The sequence below is a fragment of the Colletotrichum higginsianum genome, chromosome 9 (genome assembly GCF_001672515.1).
Source record: "Colletotrichum higginsianum IMI 349063 chromosome 9, whole genome shotgun sequence".
In the NCBI taxonomy this organism is placed as follows: domain Eukaryota; kingdom Fungi; phylum Ascomycota; class Sordariomycetes; order Glomerellales; family Glomerellaceae; genus Colletotrichum; species Colletotrichum higginsianum.
The window spans coordinates 2,565,344-2,585,172 of record NC_030961.1 but is presented as its reverse complement, the minus strand read 5'-3'; the positions used below and the strand labels follow the sequence as shown (position 1 = coordinate 2,585,172).

Sequence of the window (19,829 nt, the reverse complement as noted above, 5' to 3'; positions counted from 1 at the left end):
GTGGCTCATGTGTTCAAGACCTTCCCTGGTGGTGACAGATGATTGGTGTCTTTACGGCAGCTCCCATCCTTGCCATGAAGACAGTCGAAATCTTTAAAAAGAAATTCAGGAGGCGGTGCAACCCTGACCTGGGTTCACCAGCCTCAATGAACCCTAACCTTGCCAAGGATTGCCACGGGTGCGGGTAGTGTTCAGTGACTTAATCTTCCACAATGTTTCATACTCGCAACACGTAGCAGTACCTGCTGCCCATAAGCTTAGCTTCATCCCGCTTTCCTGGGAACATGGATACGCCTTACCGACACGAGCTTCTTGTCTCTCGAGAACCTTGCGGTCATCAAACATGGAAGCATGTCGATAGTGGCACGTAATATTGTACGACCCACGGCAGGAGGAGCTCTGTCATTTGGGTTACATTTCCCCAGAGCGCACTCGTCCCTGGCATGCCGTGATTCCAGCGACGTCATGTGAAGTCATGCCGGTGGCTTCGATATTATCTTTACAATCTTAGGCAGCCACTGACTACGGCGGACCGGTTGCCTTGAAGCCCCTAACCACAAGGTTTGTTCCGAAGAACGCAAGCACACCGCCGTGTCGGACGAGATGCGGATAGTCATCCAATGGAGGCAGTGTGGGCCAATATGATGCTCGTGAGACCCAGGACTCTCCTGTCGAACCTTGTGGCATCCGTTCCAGTGCTCCGCTACGGAAGGGCGCTTATACTGTAAGACAACGTACCGGTCGGGGAGGCTTGTGAGTCAATGGAGAGTCCCAAACCACCCGATTGGGGGAGCTCTATCATAGTCGGCCTCCAGGCGCTTACTACTGTTTTCAGTGGTGTGAACCGGGTCTTTGCAAGCATTTCCGAGTATTTGGACCCGCTTGCCATGAGTTGGGACAAAGCAATCTGTCAATCAGAATGAGACTTTGATCCAGGGCTCAACCAAGCAAAGCTCTTAGATTCTTAGTTTCTGAGCCCGTCGCATGCTTTCATTCGGTGACTTGCTGGGCCCAGGGTTCGCGTGTGGAGCCCAAGTACGGGAGCGATCCCGCCAGTTGAAGTGTAACCAGCCAGCTGGGTATTGAATGAAGAGACATGCAGCACGCGCGCCGGTTCTGTCCCGCCGCCAGAGCCCGAGTTTTGGGGATTCTCAACGCCGACTTGCATACTGTCAAATCGCGGCGGCGGCATGTCTGCAACCGGAGGAGGCACTCAGGGCGCTCAGCCCTACCGATTCGACAAAAGTTCCTACCAGTGTTGCCTACTCATGCAAGCCTCCACGGTTGCCCTGATGATCGGTACTAGGTACGGGCCTCCTGTTTCTGCTCCTCCTACCCTGGGTCATGGGCTCCGACATGTGTGTCAGAGCGTCCTGATAGTGTTTTCGCGAGACAACGTCTGGTAGAATTTGCATGCGAACGCAGGGAGAACGGCATGTGCGAGGTGCAGACCATCGGCCGCCGTTATAGGCACCTGAGGAGCCCGACCGGCACCACGTATTTTGTCAGTCGTTTTAGCGGCCGTCGCACTGGCCCGGGGTTGGGGTGACTGCGATTTTCCCATTTGCCGCTAAGGCGTACTATTGGCCACCACGGGACTGCCATCTGTGGTGGAATAGGGGCATGTCCTCGAATAGTCTGGCGCTTTGAGAACATGGAGGTGGCCAGGTTAGCTCGGTAGACCACGACTGCCGAAAACGAGGAGGTGTCGTTGTTTGGTCAATGCTGGCCGGGGGAGCAAGGCCCATGGGTAGCTGGAGAACGAATGAGAGGTGCAACAGTCTCGAGGTTCCGGAAAGATAGGCTGTACAAAGCAAGGGTCGGGATTGTTGGCAACTGCGGTAAGCAGCAATACCAATGGTGGAGACGCAAAGTATTCGTTTGCTGACAGCTCCTGTTGCGAGGGATGGCATGCACCGACCGTGCCACTCGTTTGGTGCGCGGTGTCGTCTCGTCCGCCGGTTGTATCGTCAATGAGACCCAGGTTCGTCAGCGGTCCCATGACCAATTCTTGTACGGAGCGAATGGTTGTTATGACAGTTCTGAGCGGGGGGCGGGGGGGTTGCAAGCAAGCACTGCTGCATAGTAGGGTGGGATGGTGATGGGACGGTTTTGATGACATGGAATAAAATGTACCCCCGACCGGCTTGGCATTCTCTTGCAGATAGTCCGTAGGGCCTGCGATTACTTCGACCTGGTGGTCATGACTGGGGACGAAGGCTAGGCCAGTCTGTAGGCCCCAGGGTGGGCGATCCGACGATGGTTGGGTCTATGCATCTCGGGCATCCGTGTCTGTGGGGTCGCAACGATGATGCGAAACTTGGTACGGAAGAGGGCATCTTCAGGCAGGCTGGATCAAGGCCCGTCAGGGAAGGTTGCATTGCGCCGAGCGTCTGTTGTTTGGGCAGCCATAATGGCCCGCCCAGATGGTGCCCGTTTCATTGTCGAGGTCTAACGATGGGAAATGATGGAATGCGTTTGTTTACCCGAATCGCCGGATCTGTTGCCGGCGCCCTGGTTTCCTGTCCTCTTCTTCGCACCACAATACCCACGTTCCAGGAGAGAGCCGTCGCGATTCCAGCACGGTTACCTGGGTAGGTATGCTGCAGCGTGCTGGCGGGGGACTGGGCTGTGGTATGGCATTTCAATCACACGCCCTTCGCTTTCCCAGTCGGCTATTCGTGTACTCTGTAGACTAGGCAGTACCGAAGAAGGCACGGGTAGCGTGTGGCCGAGAGCGCACTTCCCTGAATAGTATTTGGTCGGGACGGGCTTGGGAGCATAGGGCTGAGCCTGCCACCGCGGTGCTGGTACGGATACAGTCTCGCGGCCGCAGTCGCTGCAGCAGCAGTGGTGCAGGGGGCAGTGACACTGGGCGAAGAGGGAAAGAACCCGTCCGTCAGAAGCCTGCTTCGTCCCGCCATCCGAGATACATATTCTATCTTGGTATCGAAATCAGAAGTGAAGTATCTGGGTACCTAATTCGCGGGCCATTCCCTACCTCTCTCGGGCAGCTTCTGACGAGGCGTTCCTCGCAAAGCTATCCCCTTACTTGCAGCAATCCCGGACAGCACTCAAGACAAAGTGAGGTGTTTGTCGAGGCAGCATGGGCATCAGCATCCGCCGTCGGAACGGGGGTTACCTTCATTATCAGGTACATCATACTCGGCGCTGTCGGGTCCCAACCTTGTCTGGTCTGAGGCGCTACACCTTACAGGGTACTTGTCAGGTAAGATGCGGAAGTGAGGCACAAATGAACGCACTGAGGCACAGGATGCAGATGCTGGAGACGCAGAATCCACCATCCGAATGCTTGGGACGAGGGCGGACGGGACGACAGGCGGCGGTGCGGTGCAGGGAGGGAGGAACGGACAGGGTGGGGAAACAGACGCACTACCTGACAACGACAACCTGGAGGACGGGAAGCACGGACCACTAACTTCCTACTTGGGCAAGCTGTGCGATGGTCCTGGGCCCCAGGGGTCTCTTGACTGACAACCTATCTGCTTGGCCGACCTCGACTCTATGGATGTAAAGAGCCGGGGGGGACAGAGACCGTGTGCACCAGTACATGTCTTTGGAAGAAGCAACCACAACCGAGGCCGGCCAAAGGAACGCTTCTCTTGCAAATTGCAAGTTGTCCGTTGTCTCCCACGGGCATCGTCAATATCGCCGCTGTTGCCTTCTCCAACCGCCCAATGGGTCAGTCATTGCAGCGATTGCCCCAAAACCGCGGGATTTGCTGCAGCAAGGGAAAGAAGACAGACATGTCACCTATTGGTTTCTACTGGTGGCTCTCATTGGCTGCACAAGCGACGATCGATTATTAAGGTTGCTGGGATCGGCTTCGCCGAGCGGAACAACGGGCGGGTGGAGCATAGGGCTTCAGGCACAGAGACCAGAGAAATACGCTCTCAGTACACATCGGCGGCACATGCCAGGCCACTACTCGTACAGCCAGTGTAGGTACGACGGACACAAACATCGACGTCCGTTTCCTCACTTCCCCCATCTCAGTGTGCTGTGGAGCGATGGAACGGGGTGGGGTGCGTGGCCCGTGTGTCATTCCGTGTCCGACGGATCAACATTCCTCAACTCGACCCTCTCGGCCCCTGGGCTGGTGAACCTCCACGATGCGACCGTTGAGTCTTGTTCACTTCTCGAATGTCTCGACAACGGCGGGCGGGCTGGCTGGCAGAATTACACTGTAATTAAGGCATTCCGACACATTCATCAGCTTTACCATTCCGTTCACATTTTGAGGCGGGAGTCCACGCGTGGTATTGATTGGCCTGCTCGCATTATTCGAACAAGGGGGCGCACGAACGCTCTCAACACAAACACCTCCCAGGTCCCAAACAAAGTGCCGTTGCCGCATCTCGAACTCAGTGCGATTGTGGGCATGTCTCGACTCTGGCTCGCCGTCATGATCCACACGCGGGTCATGCGGATGTCCTAAACGTGAGCGGGGTCAGAAGCCGGGGTCAGCCTAGAACGCGCAAGGCAGCAGCATTGACCGTTGTTGCTTTTGTGTGTCGAATAAACGAGATGCCTAATTCTTTGAGAGCGACGGCGCTTGCTGGGGGAGGGCAATTGTGGGTTGTTCACACTGGAGAGTTCAGTATCCACAGTCATCGTGTGTACAGTGTCATTCTCCCAGACCCAGGATGGCAGGGGGATGTGGATAGTTAGGTATGCAGATACACTAAGTATGCAAATCCGAGCGGACATGGATCCGCTTCTCTGGATTCCGCAGATCTCACATGGCAGGACCCTGCCTTACCGAATCGATGCAAGAAAGGGCGCTTGCGACAAAAAGGGCAATAGTAAACGAGAATGACCAGGACCCTTGTCCCGGACCAGCATGGGGCGCGCTGTCTTGGTCGAGGGGGAAGTTGGGAGAGGCATATGGGCATGGCGGGCCGGGAGGAACATACTGTATTGGCCACTTGGAGACTCGGACCAAGGACAACCACCACCACTTCCAACACAGGTCAAGCTTAAGCCTTCGCGAGTTCAACAAAGTCTCCACTGGCCTCGACTGGATTGGGGCATGGGCGGCGCGCGGTTCTACGCTACACGACGCTGGGCGTGGCCTCTCGACTTTTGGACAACGGTTTTGCCCGTGCCACAGTGGCTTTCGACGGACCGGCGGCATCTACCCAACCCGCCAAAGTCTGCGCGAGAACCAGACTCCTGGGACGACGGTTTGAAGTTGGGGGTGTGAGAGACTGGCTGGCGTGTTGGAGAACGCTGGGCCTCCTCCCTTTGAGAGGACGGCCAAGTTGCCAACCGGCTCACGACCGTGTTCTTGTGTGAACCATTCGGGGGCCACCTGGACAGACGGGGCGTTCGCCTCAAAGCTTCGCCCGAGCCCGAGGCCTGGGAAAACCAGGAGTCCCCCGTGGTTCTTGCATTTGGCTCCCTGGACCTAGGGCTCTGGGGGAGGGGGCGGGGGCGGTTCATTCGACCACCAGACCGTCGACAGTCGTCTACGGGTCTTCTTTGCCTATGTCTCATAGCCCTTGCAGAGCAGGCATATCTTGGCACTCTGGATTCTGAATGGGCAGCGAGATGGAAGGACGAGCAAGGTAAGACTTTTACGTCTGCATCTCCACTGAAAAGAAAGAGAAGGCGGCGCTAGGCCCGCAGTGCGCAGTAGCAGTGAGCACGCAGTAGAACAAGTTGGGGTGACAGACCACGACAACGATGTCTGTACATCGTACAGTACATAGCACGCCTAGGCAGTTGAAACCCTCTGTCTGACCAGCGCCCGGAATGAGGCCTCGTGGAAAGACCAGGAAGGCAGCAAGAAAATGAAAGAAGGGTCCCCACACGCGTCAAATCAAGGTTTCTATCTTTAACCCCAAATGAGATAAACTCCGAACACACGCAGCCCCAAGTGGTAGTAAAAAGCGGGGCGCAAGGCACACATTCCTCTTGTCGTTTTCTAAGCTAGACTCTGAAAGCATTGAGGAGGCCGGAGAAAGCCTGGCCTACTGCAAGACCGACATGTAGGATACGTAAGGAGGGTACCTATCTAGTGTACACACTGAACCAAAAGAGAACAAAGTAACATGTCCCAGGGGTGATGCTAGTGTAAGGCAAGCCCTGTTGTAACCACGTCCTGCCCAGGTAGCCGAGAGAGAGAGAGAGAGAGAGAAGATACCTCGTACTGGAATTCGTACTTTTCACCCCCAGATTAGCGTCTCGCGCTGGGACTAGGTTATTGTGAAGCATCAGCCCCCCCCCCCCCCCCACTGACACCCCCGCCTTAAATCACCGATGTTGAGCAGACTCTTACCCCGTCTCATCCCACGCTCGATTCTCGCCATTCTAAGGCCCACCATGCCCCTTACAGCAAAGCTTGCTGAAAACGGGCAGAAAACAAGAGGGAAGAAGAAGAAGAAGAAGAAGAAGAAGAGAGGAAAGCAGTTGTGCGTTCCCCATCGTTTCCATCGCCGTCTTTCCAAAGGGGGGACGCAGGGTACAAAGAGCCTAGACTACACAGTGTCGCTGAAGACCTCGCAGCTCATGGGCAAATGGTTAATAGGTTTCGCCAGTGCGTCGGTGCGAGTAACCACAGCCGCTTTCTCTTTCCCCTCAAATCGTCCCACTACTACAGAGCGTACTTCCCGGTCCCCTCGCCATCGTCCCATTGGATTCGGGACGAACGGTGGATGCATTCGGACCACTTGGTGTGCCGGCAGTGTCAGGTAAGGGAGGAGATGAGAAAGATATGAAGTTGACTTTGGGCGGAGGAAGTGTCTGCGGCCCCCGTTCCGTTTGCACTCTCCGATCCATCTGCTCATCTTGATAGGTTGGTCGTGGGAGATTTGCCTATAGCCAGTATGCATGCGCTCCAGAACGGGTTTGGCGGCCTTGGATGTGGAGAGCTGAGCTACACGTACAGGGCAAGACTGGTAAGGGTATCATCAGAATCCCCGTCCTGTTTCATCCCATCCTATCGCCTTTTTTCCCCACTCTCCTCCTCCCCATATTTCTAAGCGGTGTACCGTATGTACCCTTGTCATTGATGAGGAATTATGGCTTCCCGTCTTGTAGATACAATGTCACGCCAGAGGTCAGACATGAGTCTAGGTGAATATTGATCGACATATCATGCATGATGTGCAAATCCAGGTCCTTTTCCTTGGGTCTTTGGAGGGAGAGGTTACATTGTACTAACCAATACCAAACTCCATCATGACGGGCGTGGAGCAGCAACATGATGGCAAGAAGCAACCACTTGAACGTCGTCACAGCCGGCAAGGAAGGGGAGTCGCCCATCCATGATGGGCCTACTACTCGCTTGCCCCCTTCCCCCGTCGTATCATACTGTCCTGTCGATCTTGCGACTTATCAGGGCTGCCGAGCGGACTCGGCGGAGGGCAGCATGACAGCTCAACAATGTCGCGCGGGTCACATCGCGATTCCGTCGGCTTCCAAGCTCTGTCTCAACGAGACTTTTCTGGGCAGGGGTTACTTGTGACGAGCTCGGGTTTGCATGCGTTCGGAAACAGGATGTAAAGTATGATGCGTTCGAGCCTCGACGCGTGAACCTTGAGATCAAGACGCAACCGTCGGGCTGAGATTCAGCAGAGGGTGCTGAACATAGTCGACTCCATTCCCCCATCCTGTGGAAGGGGGGATGACTGACTTCGCACGAGGAGCCGCCCATGGCCCGCCGAGGAAGCGCCCACTTTTGGCCTCGTCGCTCTCCATCAAACATGTTTTCATCTGATCTAGTCAATGGAGATGGTGTGGCTTTGCGAGAGGAGAGTCCTCGGAGCAGGAGACATGCTCTCTCTCTTGTGTCCTGGCTGGAACGCCATCCCACACCGTTCTGTGTTCTACAACGGCTTCGCGCGAAGAGGTGAGCCAGCCGCCGTGGGATCGCACCCGTTTGGCTGCCCCAATAGCGGGTGATCAACCCGTGCGGGCCCCTTTTCTGCTTCTTGGAAAACATCCCGGTGTGTTCGATAGATCGTGGCTGTATTTAGACTATGCTGTCTTTATCACACCTTGCCTGGGTATGGATTAGGTCTGCTGTCGCCGCAGGTACATCTTTATCGGAGTTGCAAAATGATTTGTTAGTCGTTGGGAGCAGCCGTACACCAGGGGTTCATTCACGAGGAGGAGCCTGTCGAGCTGGGTTCGTACGACAGACATCCTTACAACAGAGGATGATGCTCATGAGCACCACACCCCCTTCCCAGCGGCCTTCGTACACCAATGAAGCCTCTTCTGGCCCTAGGAAACGACGGCCACATTGAACAAAACCCAGCCACCACTAAATCCTGCCGTGACATGTCTACCCAGAAAGTCGGGGACGACACATCGACGCTACGACTCAGAGGCGGCTCTCGTCCTCGCTTCGCAAAGGTGGGGGGTGGTTGGATCCTTGATATGGCATGGCTGAGTTGGTTGCCAGAAGTCTAAACTCAAACGCTCCTCCACAGCCCTAGAACTGTAGGGTTGGTGTTCACAAGATGGTGTTGGTCGGTTTAGCAGACAAGGCGATGGCTCAATCGCCTTAGACCTAGGTCGGGGCTTTCACACGCCTGACAACGATAAGCCGAACTCAAGCGTTGGCCAGGTGTTTGAGGCTGGATGGGGGAGTGTTTTCGTCACGTATTTGCCGCCGCGGGGCGGACAACAGTCTGCTTCGGACACTGCAAAACAAAAAAGCAAGTCTTCTCACCACCCCCGTTGTTGTAGACGGCCCGGCGGCGTAAATGACCCTACCCCAGAAGAGCAGGGTCACTCCTACGCGCGGGAAATCCCGCTTCGTGACCCGGGCGGGGGTAGGATGACTCCTCGCCAGGGAAAGGGGGAGGACGTTCTCTCCAACAGCACCCATGTCTCCACGAACAGCTACAGCAGACTGACTCGTACTTGATCGTACGACGTTATGTGTTTCGCGGACTCGGAAATGAAGAAAAGAAAAAAAGAAGGCATTGCTTGACGACTCCTGGGCACAATGGATGATCCAGAAAGCGCCGCGAGACAGTTGGGCGTTTCGGTATGTGTCGTTGAGTTCATTGTCTCATTCCTTGGCTCTGGTTCTACGCCCTGGCTTTTGATGGAAGTCGATGGCCAACATGGCCTCTGAGATGCTAGTGTCGCCGGGCGTTCTTTGTGCGAAACTTCCTTTCCAACGCATTGTTGGGTGGTGGCGTACCGTACAGCCACTCATCTCCGCGGGGACTGTCAACGAAAGGGACGGTCAAGGGGGATGGGATGACTAGCGACATGCTGTATCTCTCGACGACGGCCTCAGACCCAGCCGTCCATTGACGGCATATCTGCCGTGGTTTGCGAAGACGGTGCATTGCTTGCTTGAACTTAAGTGAAGACACGGGTCGAATGCCGTCCCAAGTGCACCAAAATGTCTCGACAACAGTGCGGCAATTCTCAGGCGTCGGATAACAAAGAAGAAACCCCATCACAGGCACATATCCATCTGCCATAACCGTACTCCCGGGTCCCGGTGTCCAGACTGACGGGACCCAGCATCGCAGCAGGTGGGGGGGGGTCCGCCTTTCCACGCCCGGATGCTGCAGGAGTGAACGGGGTTGGGAGGCGCGATATGAGATGCCCCATGGATGATCCATTCCGGAGGCGAGTGATGCCTGCTGACCGCGGAGGCTGAGCTGAGTCGAGAAATCGAAGATCGAGACCGGGGGGGCGGTGTATCCAGTCGTCGGCGAGAGACATGGACGCCTCGACGATCATGACGAGACCGACTCGATAGTTTCCTTCCTTGCAGCGGTGCAACTACAGCAGATCCAAACAGGCAAGATATGATGATGGTGATCCGGGGGCGGCGGCGAGGCTCGCCCATCAGGAAGTCAAGGCAGGTACCTTCTGGTCCCGCCGTCTTGCCCAATCGCTTGCAGTGAACAATCTACGATTCGGAGCGAGCGACGGATGCTATGAGTTGAAGAGACCTTGGTTGGAGGAGGGCCCCCGGCCTGAAGAAAAAGAGAGAGAGGAGTGGGAGTGGCATGGATGTGCTCTCGGACGAAGACGCTTCCGAAATTAATTGCTGCGAATTAGGAACAATGGTCGCCGACGTGGCCCCTCTCCCGAGTGCATGCCCTCATCGAGCGCGCGTATCAGCACCTAGCTACAGTCCATAACAGTGGTGTGGTGACGAAAAACAAGGAGGGGGAAAGACGTCACGAATACCTTGCAGCGTTGGCCATCTGTGATCTTGAACGGGATAGGAGGCAGTCCAGTGGGACGTAGGAAGATCAGCACGCCAATCTTGCTATCATTTCTTACCAGCGCTTCCTTTGGCTGAGCCCTAGCGAAGATCTTAATGCCCCTCCCCCCCCCTCGAGTGACGCCGACAACACGATCACACCCAATAACTCCTTTGGTGGCTGGCTGCCTTGTCCGCTCTCTCCACGGTTGAGGGGAGGGCCAGATAAAAAAATGCAATGTGTTTCTGAGCGAATGTCTGATTCAGACGCTGCTGTTGTTATTGCTGTTGTTACATCTATCCATATCGTCTACACTAACTACAAAAGACGATGTTGTTTTGGCTAAAACTTTGCCATCCAGAAACCCATCGTCCTCGTGACCTTTGGGGGAACTCGGGACGGCGATGCCTTCGCCTTTTTGTTTATGATTGCTTCTTCCTGTCTTCCCTCTTTTCCCCGCGGGGACCTGTTGCCCGCCGTATGGGTCAAGCCAACAGCAACACGTCCTTCAAGATATCCGTACAAACACCACAACCTTCCTTTAGTGTTCATACTCCACCGCGACCCCGTCGTATGGTTCGGGAACCCAGCGCCAATCTCTATTGTAGAAGGTGGGGGGGTTTGCACGACCGTGGCAGGCCTGTCTTTCCCCCATGTTCATGTCGGTCGCTTGAGGCAAGCGTTTCGACATCAACAACTTCGCCCCCGCCCCCCGGGGTTCCGTCCTTCAAGGGTGCTTGCTTCCGTACACTACACTAGGTACGGCCGTATGCCCCATGCCCGCAGGATACTTTTCTGCCCCATCGCATCACAGTCTACCATCACGGGAACACAGTATTGCGTTTCAACTCGGCCGCTTGGGTGGCAGCGCATGTGGACCGGCAAGCTTCGCCCTGCTCGCCGTGCTGGGCAATCCGCCTTCCGCTCTCGCCTATTGCGGAATCAATTCCTGTTGTGCGGAATCCCTTTAGGTACGAGTTCAGCCTCATCTCCGGTATCGCGAGGTATACAAACAGGTAACTTGGTAGGACATCTTTGGCCCATGTTGTAATACGTTTGTATACCATAGCTGAGCCGAGGTTGTCTATCGCCTTGGGTCTTATCGGCAAATTGCCGCCAGTCTAACGGTATCCTGCGCCAGCGAGACTCGTCCCTCGTTCGTCGCATTTCGCGCGTCTTTGCAATCGCTTGGTGGGAAACTCACACGTCGGCGTACACTCGAATGATCACACAGTGGCCACCTCGGATCGCCATCCCAGCCCACCCGAGCCATCGTCACTAAGCCGCCTCATGCCCGAAGCTTCGCAAATGTCCATGACGATACCTCTGACGGCCCTCACCTCCTCGACAGAAGCACCGCCATTGATTGCGCCTCGGAGGTGTCCCTTGAGTTGAGGGTTCACATCCTGTGGTATAAGTCCAGCAATGAGGACGTACGACGTCTCCACGGGCGATAGCACGTTAGTATTGCTCAGAATGTGCCCATACATCAGACGGACAGTCAGGCCTAGGTCCTCTGTGCCGCATCTGTCCATCTGACTCAAGATGCGTTTTGATATCTTGCCGTATATGAGGTTCCAGAAGTCATGACCTCGCTGCAGGACCTCGGATGGAGGTGTCTCATACATGTCCACATGTCGTGCGGTTGGAGAAGAAGTTATATGGCTGTCAGATTCTCGCGGCTCATCCAGAAGATGCTGAGGCGTGACCTTTTTGAGCTCCATCAATGAATTGATCGTCTGCCTCGTGTCAATGAATATTCCCCGTTGTCAGTGCACGCTCGGACAATACCTTGGGCATACCTCCAACCGCGGATGCTTTGATGAGCGCCTCCCGTAGCTTTCTTAAAATCTCACGTTGTTCATCCGGGTCCGGCTTGATGTCTTCAGGACCGACTCCATGTGTCATGACATGCTGATAGACCTGCGGTATTTCATCTGGTCGGTTCAGTATAGCCAATGTCGTGGCAGCAACGAAGTACCAAGCATGCTTTGGTACATGCGGCCGACTCCGTATCGATGCTAGAAGCGCCGGCGTGGCAATCGGCGTCAAAGTTGATGCCATTTCACCTTCGGCGTGATACCTCGTGATGCCGAACTGGAGTTCACAAAAGGGAGGTGGTCATCTTCAAAAGTCTCCGCAAACGCTGGTGGGGGGAAGCTTCTCGCCTCACGCTTCACGCTTCACTAGGCCTTGCCAGTCAATGCAATCAGAAGAACCCAGTGAGAGACACAAACTTTTGTTGGCAGTCAATCGGATAGTGTCAGTTACTTTACTGCACTGAAGACAGATAGATCTGATCGGAGCTTCGGCAAAATCCCGGCCGACGGTGAACTGGCGCCCAGAACCGGCGTCGGCGTCGGCTCAAGCTGCTTCCGAAGCTCCGCTCCAAAGAACCCTCACGTGCTACGTCCCTCACCTTCCTGCGCTAGCTGGTTGGATACTGTGGCGTCACTGCTCAGGTAATCCACCACAGTTGGATTGAATGCTTGTCACTAACGTGGCATCAACCACAAGCTCCGACGTGCCACGCAAACACCGCGCATCCGGATTTTCCTTGGGCCTGCATCAACATCATGGGCACTTGAGGGTCACCCTCACTCTACATTACCGCATCCCGTGCTATTAGCCCATCTCAAATCACGATGAGGCTCGCGTGGTACGCAGGGGTAGGTTTAGCCCTGGGAGCTCTCCAGCTCCGTTTGCATAGCTCCATCTCTGCCCACCATGCCTCCGTCGTAGCTCGCTGACTTTTGACACAGGTATCCACGGCTCTGGCGGCCTCGGTCGTCGTGTCGGCCTTCCATCAACGAGCGAACTTTTATTCGGCCATGGTTTATTTGGCGCAGAGCAACTTCTGCTTACTGGTACGCTGCAACAGTTCTGTTGGCGACCCCGTGAGGAACCCAAACAACTGACATGGGCTACAGGTCTTGGTCAACTTCATCTACCTCATCTACGGCGTTCTAATCTACGGTCTGCAACGGCTCCTGTACGGCCCGCTGCGACAAGTCGAGGTCGAGCAGCTCTCCGAAAAAGCCTGGTTCGCTATTACCGAAACATGTCTTGCGATGACGATATTTCGGGAGGAGATCGGTGCATGGTTTCTTGTCATGTTCACTGCTCTGGTTACAGGCAAGGTCTGGGGCTGGATCGGTGATGGCCGTGTTGAAGTTCTCGAGCAGCAACCTCCCGCAAATCCCGGTCTTTTCCACACTCGACTCAGTATTTCGCTCTTATTAAGCCTGTTGTACGATACCTGGCTCCTTCGATATACCGTAACGACCGTCATCCAACAAGCACGACCAAACATGATGGTCATGTTTCTCTTCGAGTTCGCTGTTCTGGCGACGTGCTCCGCGCGGACAGGAATCCGCTACATGGTTTCGATTGTGGAGCAGAACATTGTCAAGACGCAAACGAGACACCGACTGGAGGAGAGAAGAAGACAGGTTCGTGAAGAGCGCGAAGAACTTATCCGCCAGAGAGAGCACGACGGTGGATCATCGGGCGAGGATCAGACTGATCTGCCCCGTGAGGAGGACATCGATGAGATGGACATCGAGGTTCCGGGATGGGAGGCAAAGGGACAATGGATTTTGATCCTTGACCTCATTGCTGGTAAGTGCAGTCTTTCACCACCGTGACCATATTCTGATAGCTTCCAGATTGCGTCAAGCTCGTCATTTATTTGGTCTTCTTCGGCATCCTACTCACGTTCTACGGCCTGCCCATCCACATCATGCGGGACCTTTTTATGACCGCCAGATCCGTCATCAAGAGGGGATCTGCGCTCTGGCGCTATCGCAAGGCTGTCGAGGATATGAACAAATATCCCGACGCTACACAGGAAGAGCTTGCACGAGAAGATACCTGCATCATTTGCCGAGAGGAGATGCGGCCCTGGGATCCCAGCAACGGGACTGTCGAGCGTATACGGCCCAAGAAGCTACCCTGTGGACACATCCTGCACTTTGGGTGCCTCAAGAGCTGGCTCGAGCGCCAACAAGTTTGCCCTACCTGCCGAAGCCCTGTTGTGGTCAATGACAATGCTGCAGCGCCGCAGAACCGGGATGCCAGGCTCGCCAGAATCGGTCTTGGCGGACTGGGAGTTGCTGCCGCAGCTCCGGTTGGTCAGCAACAGCCGGCCGACAACGCAGCCGGTCTTGCGCCTGGCCCTCAGCCGGCCCAACAAGCACCTCGCAATGGAGCGGCTCGCGTATTCCAGCTAGGTCCCATTCGTCTCGGGTTCGCCCAGGGAGAGAACATGCAACAGTTGGCCCAGCAAATGGGCATCCCCGCAGAGGCAATTCCTATGCCCCTCGCACAAGGAGCCCCTGCCGGCCCCTTCACGCCAGCCGCTCAACCACCAGGCGGCAACAGTATGCCGGCAATTCGCCAGCAAATACATCAACTTGAACACATGATTCAGCGGGAGGTCGCATCTCTCCAGAGTATGCATCAAGAATTACAGACGCTCCAGCTCCTGACTGCAGAGCTAGGTCGCATCCGTCAATTACAACAGCAATCAGAACAGGCGCAAACTGCGCCCCTGAATGGGGGACCGGCACCGAATGCCGTCAACTTGGGACACAACCAGCAATTTTCTCTTCCCGCGATGTCCTTGTCTCAGCTTCCAATCCACCCGGGGTTGCGGGTGAGTGGGCCCGTGGTGACTAGACACGGAGCCGCGAACCACTCAAACGCGATTCCTGCCGGTAGTCCAGAGCTTCCTGAAGGCGTGGTTATTCCTCCTGGGTGGTCTCTCTTGCCCCTTCAACGCATCGAGGGCGCCCCGGGATCCCAACCGTTTCCCGAGCCGACACCCTCGGTATCAGGCGAGGTCACGCATCAGTCAGAGCCGACGGCTGCCGTCGCACAAGAACCGGTTGCTGGTGCTACTCAGTATTCAGAATCCAATCCTGCACAGTCGACTAGCTTCTCGGCCCTTCCCACCGAGCCTGAGCAGCGTCAAGAGCCTGCCGTTTCAGGTCCCAGCATCACCATAGCCCAGACCCAGTCTCCACCTGTTCTCGCTCCGAATCCCGTACTGCCCAACTGGGGCGGGGCGAATCAGCTCTTCGGCAACGGACCAGGAGTACCGAGCTTGGGCAACAGGGCACCCTCAGAGACATCGGTTGACGAAGTTCCTAAACAGGATGAAAGCGCGCCTCACAGCGCGGCCGACAAGTCAACATCCCCTCCCGCGAGAGAGGGCAACGTGGAGGAGGATAGTACTAGTGGCAGCAGCAGCAACAAGGGCAAGGCCAGGGCCGTCACGGTCGAGGAAGCCGATGATGACGAGTAAGTGAGGACGCGGAGAAGGCATTACGCGGCGTTTAGGTTGGTCTTTCTGGCTCTCTCTCAAGGTGTAAAAATCATACCAAACTTTTGTAGGATTATCTATTAGCGATTACTTTTGACGCACAAGGCCAAGCGCGATTCCAATCTACACTAGTGATGTCTTCAGACCATTGACGAGTCGCACATGGAGATGCGATGGTGGTGGAACTGCTAATAACATGCCTTGTCTCGCAACCGGCGCAACCGGACAGAAAACGCGTCAAAAGGTGTATCGTATATTACCGCTCGCCAGCTGTCTCCACATTCGCCATTCCTTCTCTGTCTGTGACATCTCTCTCATGTGAACACGGCCACTAATGTACTACAACGGCCCCCTTCCCCGCCTGGAAATGCCACCAGTTCTCTCATCCCTCGTATGCTTGAGTATTCCTGATGGATAAATTAAACATTAGACAGAAACGCTGGCGCCTCATGATGCATTCTTCACCTTCACGCATCGAGCACATCGTGTCCCTTCACGTACAAACCCGGCGTTTCCCTCCAGCGATGTCTCTTCGCCCTTTTCCCAGACGGTGCCTGGAAACTGACGGGCGCCGGGGTTGCCGCAGTTGTTTATGGTGCCTGCTCCCCACTCAAATTGCGCAAAGCGCTCGTGGTCGCGCTGCCTTTTACCGGCTGCGGACTAAGCACTACCCCTCCAGATGACTGCGCAACATAAGTAGGTGAAATGACACCCTCCGAACCAAATGGTAGGGAACGTGCTGGGATCTCGCGACTCACACCCTCGGGACCACCTTCACCACCACCAAGCTTCTTCAGCAAAGCTTCTGACTGCTGCTTAGCCAGTTTCTGAAGCTGTGCCGAAGGGTCCTTGGAACGCCAAAGTTTGTTAGTCAATTCGCAAAGACAGTCTGCAGGAGTCCACCGAATTCCATGCACACATACCCAGTCCGACTGCGGCGGCACGCCGTCGGCCACCGGCAGCTCCTCGTCGTCATCACCGTCGCCAGGTCCAGGGCCACCACCCCAGAACTTTGGTCGACGGATGGGTGCAGGAGTGACTGGAAGACTCGGTCGTTCGACAACACTTGGGAAGTCGGTAAGCTTGAGCCCATGCTCCTTTACCGTCGTCTCACCAGAGAGGCCCACTGAGCCCTGGCTCTTTCCACGATGATGCTTTTGAAGACCCTCAACGTAGCGCTCAATCTCGGGTACTTCGTCCCAGGCATTTGTGCGTGCGAAAGTAGTCCAAGGGTCTGATGGGCTGACTCTGATGGTTGGGGTGGCTGGGGTGCTGGGCTCGCTCTTCTGGCCAGTCGCCGACGATCCTACACAAGACGGCTCAGCGGAAGCCTGGGATACGGACAATGTCGCCTGCTCACTAGTCGGTGCGCTCGAAGACTCATCCGCTTCTGATTCAGCCTGACCTGCGGTAAAAACTCTGGTCGGCTTGGGCTGGTTGATTTCCCATGGGAAGAGAGGTCGAGGCTTCTGGTTTGGCTTTTGCTTCGGAACCTCGTACCACATGTTTCTCGGGGGACTCGGATATCGCTCGGGGGGCACAAACGGAGCAGGGTCTTGAGACATCTCGTAAGTCTGCGAGGGGAAGTTGAGCGCCTCGGGCCTCGAATCTGCTGGCGGTGGTTGTCTAGGCCAAGTTAGCGCCCAGCTCGGAAGAAAAAAGCAGTGTCAGACGAACCTTTGAGCATCCCATGCTGGCGGAGGAGGGCTTGGCTCTCGCGTCTGCTCTACGGGTGGTGGTGTTGGACTCCGCCGCTGATGCGCTGAAACCTGCTCTGATCGAGCCTCAGCCTGCGTTCCAGCAAAACCACTTAACGACTCGCTGGGAGGGGGAAAGGGTAGGCCAGCCTGATACGCGATCTCAGGCTGGGATTTTTCATCATGGTCAACGTGCGGCGGCTCACGATGTGGGGGCAGCCGGGACGAGCCAGGGTCATGAGCATTGTGGCGGGGAGAACCATGAACCTCGTGGCCCGAAAAAAGGGGTGGTGGCATCTGGAAGTGTGTGCTACCGCGACTGTAGGAGACTTGCGTCCCGTGAGGATGCTCACCCGATGATGCTGCTTGCACGGCCTGTGACTGCGGCTGGAATTCACCCTTAGTAAAGTACTGTACGATCTCAGAAGCCTGTTGTTCCTGATGATGCTGCTGCTGCTCAGGCAGGGAAGCAAGAGCCGTTTCCTAATCGGACGTAAGCTTTTGTTCCGCCATGGCGGCTGTGAAAAAGCCCCCAAAGTAAAAGAAAACTCACGGCAACTCTGTAATGTCGGTCGTAGACAGCCCACCATCTCCCGATCATGTCTTCGAACGGTGAGTCTCCTTTGCTTGCCTGTCGGCCTTGAAACCAGGGCTTGTCGGGACCGATAAAATGCACCATGTTGATGCTCGATTGGAAGTGTCGGTAGGCGGGGACGTATTGGTAATGCGCCGAGGGCGTCACGTTGTACGTAAAGCTGATGCGGTTGTACGTGTTCTTAAAGTGCATATTCAAAAGACCCTGATCGGCACCATCGAAGGAGATGCCCCTCTCAGCCATCGCCATGAGAGCATAGTAGTCTCCCATGTTGGGTTTCAGAACCATAACACCCGTATTGAAAAGGTCCGGCCATCCGATGTCAGGCGCAGCGGAAAAGGGGGCATTGACGTCGAATAGCTCGTCGGGGGCTCGGTAGGCGACAACGTCGGCATCGATGTAGACAATCTTAGAGAATTGAGTCTGCCTCCAGAGGTTGACCTTGGTGAAGGCCGAATGCAGGTCAGGCCGGTTCATCAGGTACAGGTTAGCGGGTCGGGAATTGCGTATGCGCGGGACAGGAATGACATGATCGTAGATGGCCTAAAGCAGAGGTATATCAGCGTACCATCCGGGAGGCCATTGAAAGGCGAAGACATGAGTCGCTGGTAACTCACCCTGAGCTCGGTGATGACCTCGGCGGAAACGGTGTCGAGGGTAACCAGGACCACCAGCTGTTTGGAGGTACCAGCATCGCGCAGAGAATGAGCGAGAACCAATGCGCCTGGTCGCATTCATGTTAGCTGAGGGTTAAAAAGCCAACTGGGGGCATTGGGCTAACCTGGGAGGTAGGTGTCGTTCAACAGAAGCTATGCGAAAGTGGCGGTTAGCTCTTTGTTTACTTTCGCCCGTCCCGTCCTCGGGATTCGCGATGACGGTTTAGGCCCACGAACCGTTGCATAGACTTGTTCGCCTTTACTTAGCGTCGCCATTGTGTATGTGGAGTGATTCAAGACACAAGATTCTAGAAGGCAGTATCAAAAAGGCAATGGCAAGATATTGTTGTCAGCGAATGGCCATGAGCAGTACAATACAGATGTATTCCGTCAAGCGGTGGGTGGTGCAGAGCAAAATAAGTTGTAAAGGTGACGGCTGGCAGATGGGTGTGGCGGAAATGGCGAACCGTGCGTCGAATTCGAGGTCCTAGGCTGGTCTAGGTTCAGGTCCCGCCCAGGTGCGAGGTGCGGAGAGTGAGGGAGGCGTGGAGGTGGCCCAGGTGGTAGGGGGCAGCGGAAGTGGGCACGCAGCAAGCGTGGGACAGGGGGTTACCTTGCAGTTCAAAAGATACGTAATGTGAGTGTATGTCGATGGCGAGGACTTGGTGTGATATCCCCCTGTGTCCCCCAAATGAGGAAGTTGACGTTGTAAATGAATGGAAAGAAGACAGAATATGGCAACGAGGATGACTGCCTGAACAATGAAAGAAAAACCCCGAAGAAGGGAGGAACGAGAGAACCAGAAGAGAACGTCACTAGCGCTCGGTTATCTAATTAAGAGTGTGAAAGTAAGAGAGGGTCGTCGATGCCTCTGTCGCGGACAGGCATGCGCGCGCAGACAAGACGGGCCAGGTCTAGACAATTAAATCAGCCTGTGTGCGGTCTGTGGCTCATAATGATAACATTAGCGGGAACACGGTGTCAGTCGCGATATTTGAGCTGTGACATCTTCTCTTCCCGTAAAAGAAGAGGCTGGCTCCGGTCATTGTGCAGCAAGACAAGAAGAGGAGAATCGCACAGAAATTGGAGGACAGACAGGATACCAATGAGAGAAGTCGGTGAGCTGCGGACAGCTAAATAAAGGTAGACGGTGCAAGTGCCTATACGGATCCCTCGTTAGCAAGGAAGCCGTCGATGCGCGACCGGGGTCCCAGTAGGACGGTGTGAGTTCGGATAGGACAGAACAGATGGCGTGGGTCGTTGGAAGCAATGCTAGCGAAGCTGTTGCAGCAATGGAAATTGCAATGTGGGTGATGACAGCTGGGTGAGATGACAGCGGTTGAC

General features: G+C 55.4%; 4 protein-coding genes across 4 annotated transcripts; 1 reads left to right on the top strand and 3 right to left on the bottom strand.

Annotated features, from left to right (window-relative positions):
- Positions 1-9,119: 9,119 nt before the first annotated feature.
- CH63R_12990 (uncharacterized protein) lies at positions 9,120-9,738 on the bottom strand (the record flags this gene model as incomplete). The annotated part of the gene is made up of 2 exons (XM_018307964.1): positions 9,120-9,308; positions 9,508-9,738. 2 exons carry the CDS (start codon positions 9,736-9,738, stop codon positions 9,120-9,122), a joined length of 420 nt encoding a protein of 139 aa, XP_018152381.1.
- A 1,699-nt stretch (positions 9,739-11,437) lies between these two features.
- On the bottom strand, positions 11,438-12,275 carry CH63R_12989 (Carboxymuconolactone decarboxylase; the record flags this gene model as incomplete). Its single annotated transcript, XM_018307963.1, has 2 exons — positions 11,438-11,950; positions 12,003-12,275. 2 exons carry the CDS (start codon positions 12,273-12,275, stop codon positions 11,438-11,440), a joined length of 786 nt encoding a protein of 261 aa, XP_018152380.1.
- A 581-nt stretch (positions 12,276-12,856) lies between these two features.
- On the top strand, positions 12,857-15,519 carry CH63R_12988 (Ring finger protein; the record flags this gene model as incomplete). The annotated part of the gene is made up of 4 exons (XM_018307962.1): positions 12,857-12,880; positions 12,974-13,078; positions 13,142-13,832; positions 13,880-15,519. The coding sequence occupies 4 exons, from the start codon at positions 12,857-12,859 to the stop codon at positions 15,517-15,519; spliced, it is 2,460 nt and encodes an 819-aa protein (XP_018152379.1).
- Positions 15,520-16,127: 608 nt separating this feature from the next.
- On the bottom strand, positions 16,128-18,761 carry CH63R_12987 (Glycosyltransferase family 8; the record flags this gene model as incomplete). Its single annotated transcript, XM_018307961.1, has 6 exons — positions 16,128-17,163; positions 17,215-17,717; positions 17,788-18,372; positions 18,447-18,553; positions 18,611-18,638; positions 18,723-18,761. The coding sequence occupies 6 exons, from the start codon at positions 18,759-18,761 to the stop codon at positions 16,128-16,130; spliced, it is 2,298 nt and encodes a 765-aa protein (XP_018152378.1).
- Positions 18,762-19,829: the final 1,068 nt, after the last annotated feature.